Below are 10,623 nucleotides of genomic sequence, written 5' to 3'. Positions count from 1 at the left end.
GACAAATAGAATTGTACAATAGGTGTTCTTTTGTGTTTTTTTTCCCTCTTAGCACAATGTTTTCAAAGTTCCTTTATGTCATAGGGTGAATCAGTATTTCATTTTTTCTATGGCTGAATAATATTCCATGGTAGAGACACACTGCATTTTGATGATCCATTTATCAGTTGGTGGACATTTGGGTTGTTTCCACGTATTGGCCATTATGCTGCTGTGAAGACTGCTGTACAAGTTTTTGTGTGGATATGTATTTTGATTTCTCTGGGATATATGCCTAGGAGTGAAACTGTTGCATTATATTCTACATTTAGCCTTTTGAGAAACTGCCAGACTGTTTTCTAAAGTGACTACACCTGTTGGGTGCAATGGCTCACACCTATAATCCCCGCTACTCAGGAGGCTCAGTTGAGACTATGGCTTGAGTCCACAAGTTCAAGATCAGCCTTGGCAAGACAGTGAGACCCTGTCTTGATTAAAAAAAAAAAAAAAAAAAAAATCCAATTAAAATAGACAAGAAAAGAAATACCCAAACAAAGTGGTTACACGATTTTATGTTCCCACCAGTAATGTATGTGGGTTCCAATTCCTCCACATCTTTAGTGACATTATTTTTTTTTCCACACAGGGGCTTGCTCTGTCTCTCAGGCTGCAGCACAGTGACGCCATCACAGTTCACTGAATCCTTGACCTCCCAGGCACAAATGATCCTCGCATCTCAACCTCCTGAGTAGCTGGGAATTATAGGTACATGCCATCATGCCTGGCTAATTTTTATATTTTTTTGCAGTGATGGGGTTTTACCATGTTGCCCAGGCTAGTCTCTTACTCCTGGCCTCAAGTGATCTGCCCACCTCAGCCTCCCAAACTTCTGGAATTACAGGCTGAGCCACTGTTCCTGGTCTTCACCAACATTTGTTATTATCTGTTTTTTTTTTCTTTGTACCTTAAAGTAGTATAAGAGCAAGTGTTTTCAATTATAGTAAACAAAAAATATAATCCCAGGGCATTTGGATGCTGAGACAGGAAGATCTCTTGATCTTTTGTTCGTTTGTTTTTGAAACAGAATCTCACTGTGTTGCCCAGGGTGGAGTGCAGTGGTGCAATCTCAGCAGACTGCAGCCTTCACCTCCTAGGTTCAAGCGATTCTCCTGCCTCAGCCTCTTGAGTAGCTGGGATTACAGGTACACGCCACTACTGCCTGACTAATTTTTGTATTTTTACTAGAGACGGAGTTTTGCTTTGTTGGTCAGGCTGGTCTCAAACTTTTGACTTCAGGTGATCCCCCCACCTCAGCTGTCCAAAGTGCTGGGATTAGAGGCATGAGCCACTATGTCCGGCCTGATGCCAGGAGTTTTAGACCAACCTAGCAAGACCTCATCTCTACAGAATATTTAAAAATTAACCAGATGTGTTGTTGCCTGCCTATAGTCTCTTTTACGTTTTGAGACATGGTCTGGCTCTGTCAGCCAGGCTGGAGTGCCTGGTATGATCATGGCTCACTGCAGACTGAAACTCCTGGGATCAAGTGATCAGTCCTCCCACCTCATCCTACCAAGTAGTAGGGACCACAGGTGTGTGCCACCTGGGTCCTGCTGTGTTGCCCAGGCTGGTTTTGAGCTCCTGGCCCCAAGCAATCCACTCACTTTGGACTCCCGAAGTGCAAGGATTACAGGTATGAGTTACCATGCCTGGCCCTACCCTGCCTATTGAGAACCAAAAGAAGGAACCAAATTCTCCTTAGCTCAACTCGAGCCATTTCACGATTGGTTCATCAGCAAGGAGCTGGTTATTGAGCTGTCCAGGCCTCCCAAGCAGCACAGAAATGAGGTGAGGGAGTTTTCCTGTTGCTCCACTCTGTGAGGAGTTAGAGGATGATGTTTACTCGTTTGCAGAGCTCTAGAGATGCCTTGTAGGCATCTTAGGATGGAGGGGACCCTGATTCCAATGTCCTTTTGTTTTTTTCTTTAGAAGCAGGACCTGGCTTTGTCACCCAGGATGGAGTTCAGTGGTCCAATCATGGCTCATTGTAGCCTCAAACTCCCAGGCTCAAGTGGGAGCCTCCTCCCACCTCATCCTTCCCAGTAGCTGGGACTACAGGTTAGCACCATGACACTCGGTGAATTTTAATTTTTTTTTTTTTTGTAGAGATGGGGCCTCGCTATGTTGCCAAGGCTGGCCTTGAACTCCTGCACTCGAGGGATTTTCCTGCCTTGGCCTCCCAAAGTATTGGTAATACAGGCATGAGCCATTGTGCCCACCGTCTCTGGTTCTTAACCTTCTGCCTCCCTCTTCCGCATTTAAAGAACCCTTGTAATTACATGGGCTCACCCAGATACTGCTGGATAATCTTGTTTTAAGGTCGGCTGATTAGCAACATTAATTTCATCTGCACTCTTAATTTCCCCTTCCTATGTAATTGGGCAGTGTAACATAGGACATGAACAGTTGATGGGGGGTGGGTCATTACTTTGGCCACCACAGTGACTATTTTGTGCCAGGTACTGAACTAAGCACTGGTGAATTAAACATGAATAACACACACTCCCTCATCTCCGTTCATTTATGGGAGGAGCACCTCGCTTCCCGTGCTCCTGAGAATCAGGGGAGTCAAGGAAGGCTTCCAGGAGGAGGTGGTGCTAAAGCGGACAAGTGACAGAGGTGCCAAAGCTAGCCAGGAAGAGAGTAGAGGTTGAAGGGGAAGCGTATTCTAAGCAGAGGGCATCACCCACTTCAGAGGCTCCCAGAGGAGTGAGAGTGGGCATTCAGGGGGCAGATAAGGCTCAGCTGGACTCCACAGCAGGTAAAATGGAGAGGGGTAAGCAGTGAGGCTGCCTTGCAAGGCAGGCCAGAGCAGGGGCTGTTAAGGAGTTTGGACTTAATCCCAAAGAGTGATGTACACAGGGGAGTAACGTGATGAGATTCATGTATTAGAGACATGGCTCAGGCTGCTGTATGGAGAAGGCACCAGGGGGAGCAGATGGCTCAGTGGGTATGCTGGACCTAAAGCAGGGGACACACTGAGTTTAGGGAGAGTTTTTTAAAATAGAAGAAATTTGAGTAATCTAAATGCTGGTGGGAAGGAGCTAAAAGCGGGGGATAGGTTAAAGGTACAGGGAGGTGGGAGGAAGAACTGACAAGTGAGGTTCCAGAGAGGGCAGGACAAGAGGAGAGTCTCATAGGGGGATTAGCATTCTCCCCTCCCCTCCCCTCCCTTCACTTCCCCTCCACTCCCCTCCCGTAAGACAGGTTCTCACTCTGTCACCCAGGCTAGTGTGTAGTGGCATGATTTTGGTTCACTGCCGCCTAGACTTCCCAGGTTCAAGGGATCCTCCCACCCTAGACTCCCAGGTAGCTGGAACTACAGGTGTGCACCACCACCACACCTGGCTAATTTTTTTTTTTTTTTTTTTTTTGTAGACACAGGGTCTCACTAAGTTACCCAGCCTGGTCTCCAACTCCTGGCCTCAAGCAGTCCTCCTACCTAGGCTTCCCAAATTGCTGGGATTACAGGCATGAGCCACCATGCCTGGCCTCTGCTAGTTTTGTATTCTCCAGAGTTGTCTGTAGTTTGTGCTAGTGTGTCGCTCATTATGCTGATCCTGTGTTATAATTAATACTTTTTATTTTAAATTTACTTTTTTTTTTTTTTGGTACTGGGTCTCAGTCTGTCACCGAGGCTGGAGTGCAGAGGCACAATCTCTGCTCACTGCGACTTCCACTTCCAAGGCTCAAGCAATTCTCCGTCCTCAGCCTCCCAAGTAACTGGGATTACAGGTATGTGCCACCACGCCTGGCTAATTTTTGTGCTTTTTGTAGAGACAGGGTTTCACCATGTTTCCCAGGCTGGTCTCAACTCCTGAGCTCAAAGCGATCCACTCGCCTTGGCCTCCCAAAGTGCTGGGATTACAGGTGTGAGCCACTGTACCCATTCAGTTTAAACTTTTGAGTGGTTTATATTTTCTGATTGGGCTCCTAGAAATACACAATTGATGCTAGGAAGGGTACCAGGAAATAGACCCACACAGATGGGATTTGAGCATAGGTTTGGTTATCCAAGGAGCACTGCTGAGCTTCTTGCCAATGGGACATGGGATGCTGGTGATTTCCAGGAAGTAACCTCACAGTGACTCAAGCTACCACTTACTTTTGATTGTGATGAAATGCCAGCCAAGGCATGTGCCATGCAAGCTAACAGATGTTATGCTTCACCACTGCGGCAGTAAGATGACTCTAAAGAATGGCATGGGACGGATCCTTTCCAATGCACCTGAGCAGGGGTCTCCACCACAGGGCCACAGAGCTGGAGAGGAGCAGCGGACAAGTGAGGGGAAACTTCATTTGTGTTTACAGCCCCTCCCCATGGCTCACATAACCACTTGAGCACCATGTCCTGACAGGTCCAGATCCGACCTTTCAGTGACCTCTTTAGGCTCATCTCATGCCTTACCACGACCTCACCAAGCCAGGCTCCTGCCTTTCGCCAACCTCTGCAGCAGAGACCCAGCTCTGCGTCCTGATGGCCTCTTTAGACCCAGCTCATTTCTCACAATGGCCTCTTTAGGCCCAGCGTTTCCCTTTTGGTGACCTCTTCAGGCCCAGTCGGCCTCCCGCGGCCCAGCTGCAGCCTCCCGGCCTCCTTTCCAGGCCCAGCTCTCTCTCGCGGTTGTGCCTACAGGCCCAGCCCCTGCCTCCAAACAGCCTCTTTTGACTCGACTCCTGCCCAGCTCCTGGCAGCCTTGGTAGTCCCGAAACCTCCTCCTGTCCAGATCTCCAGGCCTAGCTCTTGCCTCGCAGCGGCCTTCCCAGGCCCAGCTCTTGCCTCATGGCTGCCTTCCCCAGCCAAGTTCTTGCTGGGTTCCCGGCAGCCTCAACAAGCCCAGCTCCTGCCTCACACTGGCCTCTCTAGGCCTGGCTCCTACCTCACAGTGGCCTCTCCAGGCCCAGCTCCTGCCCACCCCGACAGCATCTCCTGGACCAAGGCTTTCTCAAATCGGCCCCTCCAGGCCCAGCTCCTGCCTCCCGCCGATGGCCTGTGCAGGCCCAAAGCATCCTGAAGTTGGCCTCTCCAGGCCCAGCTCCTGCCTGTCGTCGGCCCCTGGAGGCACGGCCTCTGCCTCCTCCCAGTGGACCCCGCAGGCCCAGCTCTTGCCTCAGCGTGGCTACCTCAGGCCAAGCTCCTGCCTCTTGGCAGCCTCCACGGGCTCAGCTCTTGTCTCTCGGCATCCCCTCCAGGCCCAGAACTGTTTTCAGCCGGCCTCTCCGAGCCCAGCTCTCCCTCCTGGCTGCATTCTGGCGGCCCAGCTCCTGCCTCACAACAACCACGTTCGGCCCAGCTACTTCCTAGCTTCTGGCAGTCTTTGTAGGCCCCAGGTTCCTCTAAGTCAGGCCTTCCAGGCCTCACCTTCGGCTCCCCAGCGGCCTGGAGAGGCCCAGCTCCTGCCTGACAATGGCCTCTCCAGGCCAAGCTCTTGCTTTGTGTCGGCCTCCCTGGCCATGTTTCTGCCTGCCTCGTGGCAGCCTCGACACACCCAGCTCCTGCCTCCCGATGGCCTCTTTAGGCTCATCTCATGCCTCACCGTGGCCTCTTGCAGGCCAGGCTCCTGCTCTTCAGGGGCCTCTGCAAGCCCGGGTCCTGCGTCCTGATGCCTCTTTAGGCCCAGCTTGTCCCTCGCAATGGTCTCTTTAGGCCCAGCTTTTCCCCTGTGGCGGCCTCTCCAGGCCTAAATCGGCCTCCTGCGGCCCAGCGGCTGCCTCCCGGCCTCCTCTCCAGGCCCAGCTGTCTCTTGTGGCTGCGCCTACAGGCCCAGCCTCTGTCTCCAGCCTCTTTTGACTCGGCTCCTGCCCAGCTCCTGGCAGCCTTCGTAGGCCCGAAACCTCCTCTGGTGCAGATCTCCAGGCCCAGCGCTTGCCTCGCAGCAGCCTTCCCAGGCACAGCTCTTGCATCACGGTGGCCTTCTTTGGCCACGTTCCTGCTGGCCTCCCGGCAGCCTCAACAAGCCCTTCTCCTGCCTCACACTGGCCTCTCTAGGCCCAGCTCATGCCTCACGGCGGCCTCTCAGGCCCAGCTCCCGCCCACCCTGATGGCGTCTCCTGGCCCAACGCCTCCCGCCAATGGCCTGTGCAGGCCCAAAGTGTCCTGAAGTCGGCCTCGCCAGGCGCAGCTCCTGCCTGTCGTAGTAGGCCCCTGGAGCCTCAGCCTCTGCCTCCTCCCAGTGGACCACCCCCAGGCCCAGCTCTTGCCTCATGGCGGCCTTCCCTGGCCACATTCCTGCCGGCCTCCTGGTAACCTCAACAAGCCCGGCTTCTGCCTCACACTGGCCTCTCCAGGCCCAGCTTCCGCCCACCCCGATGGCGTCTCCCGGCCCAAGGCTTTCTCAAACCAGCCCCACAAGGCCCAGCTCTTGCCTGTCGGCATCCTCTCCAGGCCCAGAACGGTTTCCAGCCAGCCTCTCCCAGCCCAGCTCTCCCTCCCGGCTGCATTTGCTGGCCCAGCTCCTGCCTCACAACAACCATGCTCAGCCCAGCTCCTGCCCAGCTCCTGGCAGTCTTTGTAGGCCCCAGGCTCCTCTAAGTCAGGCCTTCCAGGCCCCACCTTTGGCTCCCTGGCGGCCTGGAGAGGCCCAGCTCCTGCCTGACAACAGCCTCTCCATGCCTAGCTCTTGCCTCACGTCGGCCTCCCCAGGCCATGTTTCCCCCTGCCTGGCGGCAGCCTCGACAAGCCCAGCTCCTGCCTCCCGATGGCCTCTTTCGGCTCATCTCGTGCCTCACTGCGGCCTCGCACAGGCCAGGCTCCTGCCCTTCAGCAGCCTCCGCAGGCCCGGCTCCTGCCTCCCAATGGCCTCCTTAGGTTCATCTCGTGACTCACCGCGGGCTCCTGCAAGCCAGGCTCCTGCCCTTTGGCGGCCTCCGCAGGCCCGGCTCCTGCATTCCGATGGCCTCTTAAGGCCCAGCTCGTCCCTCACAACAGTCTCTTTAGGCCCAACTTTTCCCCTGTGGCGGCCTCCCCAGGCCCCAGTCGGCCTCCTGCGGCCCAGTGGCTGCCTCCCAGCCTCCTCTAGAGGCCCAGCTCTCTCTCGCAGCTGCGCCTACAGGCCCAGCCTCTGTCTCCAAACAGCCTCTTTTGACTCAGCTCCTGTCCAGCTCCTGGTAGCCTTGGTAGGCCCGAAACCTTCTCCGGTCCCGATCTCCAGGCCCAGCTCTTGCCTTGCAGTGGCCTTCCCAGGCCCAGATCTTGCCTCACAGCGGCCTTCCCTGGCCACGTTCCTGCCGGCCTCCCAGCAACCTCAACAAGCCCGGCTCCTGCCTTACACTGGCCTCTCTAGGCCCAGCTTATGCCTCACAGTGGCTTCTCCAGGCCCAGCTCGCACCCACCCCGATGGCATCTCCCGGCCCAAGACTTTCTCAAGTCAGCCCCTGCAGGCCCAGCTCCTGCCTCCCACCAATGGCCTGTGCAGGCCCAAAGTGTCCTGAAGTCGGCCTCGCCAGGCCCAGCTCCTGCCTGTCGTTGGCCCCTGGAGGCATGGCCTCTGCCTCTTCCCAGTGGATGTCCCCCAGGCTCAGCTCTTGCCTCAGTGTGACCACCTCAGGCCAAGCTCCTGCCTCTTGGCAGCCTCTACGGGCCCAGCTCTTGCCTCTCAGCATCCTGTCCAGGCCCAGAACTGTTTTCAGCCAGCCTCTCCGGGCCCAGCTCTCCCTCCTGGCTGCGTCTGCCGGCCCACCTCCTGCCTCACAACAACCACATTCGGCCCAGTTCCTGGCAACCTTTGTAGGCCCCAGGCTCCTCTAAGTCAGGCCTTCCAGTCCCCATCTTCAGCTCCCCAGTGGCCTGGCTTGACAACGGCCTCTCCAGGCCAAGCTCTTGCCTCGTGTCGGCCTCCCCTGGCCACGTTTCCGCCTGCCTGGCAGCAGCCTTGACAGGCCCAGCTCCTGCCTCCTGATGGCCTCTTTAGGCTCATCTTGTGCCTCACCATGGCCTTCCGCAGGCCAGGCTTCTGCCCTTCAGCAGCCTCCGCAGGCTCGGCTCCTGCATTCTGATGGCCTCTTAAGGCCCAGCTTGTCCCTCACAACGGTCTCTTTATGCCCAGCTTTTCCCCTGTGGCGGCCTCTGCAGGCCCAAGTTGGCCTCCCGCGGCCCAGTGGCTGCCTCTCGGCCTCCTCTCCAGGCCCAACTCTCCCTCGCAGGCCCAGTCCCTGTCTCCAAACAGCCTCTTTTGACTCGGCTCCTGCCCAGCTCCTGCCAGCCTTCGTAGGCCCGAAACCTCCTCCAGGCCCAGCTCTTGCCTCACAGCAGCCTTCCCAGCCCCAGCTCTTGCCTCACGGCGGCCTTCCCCGGCCACGTTCCTGCCGGCCTCCTGGCAGCCTCAACAAGCTCGTATCCTGCCTCACACTGGCCTCTCCAGGCCCAGCTCCCGCCCATTATGGCGTCTCCCGGCCCAAGGCTTTCTCAAGTCAGCCCCTCCAGGCCCAGCTCCTGCCTCCCGCCGATGGCCTGTGCAGGCCCAAAGCGTCCTGAAGTCGGCCTCGCCACGCCCAGCTCCTGCCTGTCGTAGGCCCCTGGAGGTATGGCCTCTGCCTCCTCCCAGTGGACCCCCCGGGCCCAGCTCTTGCCTCACATTGGCCTTCCCAGGCCATTTTTGTGCCTTCCTCTTTACAGCGTCTCCAAGCCCTGTTCATGCTTTTCATCAGTTTCTAGAGGCCCAACTCCATTTTTCCAATGTGCTATTTAGGCCCTGCTCTTGCCTTTCAGTTGTCTCTCCAGACCAAGAACTTTCTCATGTCAGTCTCACCAGGCCTAGCTCCTGTGTCTGGTAGGCCTTTAAAATGGCTCTGCTTTTGCCTCATGGCCGCCTTCCAATACTCAGCTCCTATTTAACGGCAGCCTCCCATGTCCCACCTTCTGTCTTCCTCTGGCCACTCCAGGCCCAGCTTCTTCCTTGGTGCCCTTTTTAAGCCCATAGTTTTTTCCAGTCAAGCTCTCCAGGCCCAGCTTGTGCCTCTGAGTGTCCTCTAGGATCTCAGCTTCTGCCTAACAGTGACCTCTTTAGACTCAGCTCATCCTTACTGGGATCTCTTCAAGCTGTGCTCCTGCCTCTTGGCAACCTCTAGTGGCCCAGCTTCTGCCTCACTGCTGCCTCTCCATGCATGCCTAGCGGGGCCCTTACAGGCCTAAAAGTTTCTTAATTTGTCCTTCTCAGGCCCAGCTCCTGCCTTCTGGTGGCCTCTACAGGCCTGGCTTCATCCTTTCAATGGCCTCTTTAGGCCCAGCTCCTTCCTCCCATTGGCCTCTCCAGGACCAAAACGTCCTTAAGTCAACCTTACCAGGCCCAGCTCCTGCCTCCTTGCAGCCTTCAGAGGCCCAGCTTTTGCCTGCCAATGGCCTCTTTAGCCCTACCTCCTGCCTTTCACCAGTCTCTCCAGGCTTAGCTCTTTTCTCTTTACAGCTTCTGCAGGCCTAAAACTTCCTCAATTTGGCATCTCCAGGCTCAGCTCTTGCCTCCTGGCAGCCTCTGCAGGCCTAGCTTAAGCCTTACAACAGCCTCTTTACCCCCAGCTCCTTTCTCCCAGTGGTCTTTCCAGGCCTAGAACTTCTTCATGTTGACCTCACCAGGCCCAGCTCCTGCCTTCCAGCAGCCTCTACAGGTTTAGCTCCTGCCTCCCAGGGATCTCTCCAGGCCCCAGACTTTCTCAAGTCGACCTCATCAGGCCCAGCTTCTGCCTCTCGTCAGCCTTCCAAGGGCCAGCTTTTGCTTCACGTCTGCCTTCCAAGTCCTAGCTCCTGTTTTACGGTGGCCCCCTGAGGCCCAGCTCCTGCTTCCCAGTGGCCTCTTTTGGCCCAGCTCTTGCCTTACCACGGCCTTCCAGACCAAGTTCCTGCCTTTTAGCAACACTACAGGCCCAGCTCTTGCCTCCTTTCAAGAACCAACTCCTGCCTCATGGCGGCCTCCCGAGGGCAACTTTCTGCCTCATGTCAGCCTCTCCATGCCCTGGTCCTGCCTGCTAATGGACTCTGCAGGCCCTGCTTCTGCCTTACATTGGCCCTTTTATAAAGACCCAACTCCTGCCTCACAACAACCTGTTTTTGCCCAGCTCTTGCCTCCTGGCAGTCTCCTTAGGCCCCAATTTTCCTTCAGTTGACCTCTCCCAAGCCCATCTCCAGCCTCTCAGCGCCCTCTTTAGGCCCAGCTCCTGCCTTAATAAATTGGAATAAATTATTATTATGTGATTTTTATGTGAAATCTTTTTTCTGCAAAAAGTAATGAAAATTGAGGTACAGTATAAAAGTCTAACATGTAATTTCCTCCACTGTCACCCCTTGTATTAGTAACAGTTCTCTAAAGGAGCAGAACTATTAGGATGGATGTATATATACAAGGGAGTTTCTTAAGGAGTATTAACTCACAGGATCACAAGGTTCCACAATAGGCTGTCTGCAAGCTGAGGAGCAAGGAAGCCATTCTGAGTCCCAAAGCTGAAGAACTTGGAGTCTGATGTTCTAGGGCAGGAACCATCAAGCATGGGAGAAAGATGTAGGCTCGGAGGCTAAGCCAGTCTGACCTCTTTATGTTCCTCTGCCTCATTTTTGTTTTTGCCACACCGGCAGCTGATTAGATTGTGCCCACCTAG

At 55.1% G+C, this 10,623-nt stretch overlaps 2 protein-coding genes across 2 annotated transcripts; both read left to right on the top strand.

Moving 5' to 3' along the window:
• Positions 1–5,737: 5,737 nt before the first annotated feature.
• Positions 5,738–7,489, top strand: LOC117073044 (putative uncharacterized protein FLJ44672). The gene has a single exon (XM_033193537.1). The coding sequence runs from the start codon at positions 6,244–6,246 to the stop codon at positions 7,468–7,470; it is 1,227 nt and encodes a 408-aa protein (XP_033049428.1). The 5' UTR covers positions 5,738–6,243; the 3' UTR covers positions 7,471–7,489.
• Positions 7,477–8,679, top strand: LOC117072226 (putative uncharacterized protein FLJ44672; the record flags this gene model as incomplete). The annotated part of the gene is given in 3 exon segments (XM_033192134.1): positions 7,477–7,899; positions 7,931–8,458; positions 8,460–8,679. Coding segments are annotated over 3 exon segments (1,041 nt in total), but the record flags the coding sequence as incomplete, so codon positions are not given.
• Between the last annotated feature and the right edge of the window lie 1,944 nt (positions 8,680–10,623).

The sequence above is a fragment of the Trachypithecus francoisi genome, unplaced genomic scaffold (genome assembly GCF_009764315.1).
Source record: "Trachypithecus francoisi isolate TF-2019V2 unplaced genomic scaffold, Tfra_2.0 Lachesis_group4, whole genome shotgun sequence".
Taxonomy (NCBI): domain Eukaryota; kingdom Metazoa; phylum Chordata; class Mammalia; order Primates; family Cercopithecidae; genus Trachypithecus; species Trachypithecus francoisi.
The sequence above is the reverse complement of the archived record's forward strand: the minus strand, read 5'-3'. Positions and strand labels throughout refer to the sequence as shown.

What these genes read in the sequence shown, in the direction of transcription:
- LOC117073044 (XM_033193537.1), top strand. Translation starts at nt 6,244, where the DNA reads ATGGCGGCCTTCCCTGGCCACATTCCTGCCGGCCTCCTGGTAACCTCA.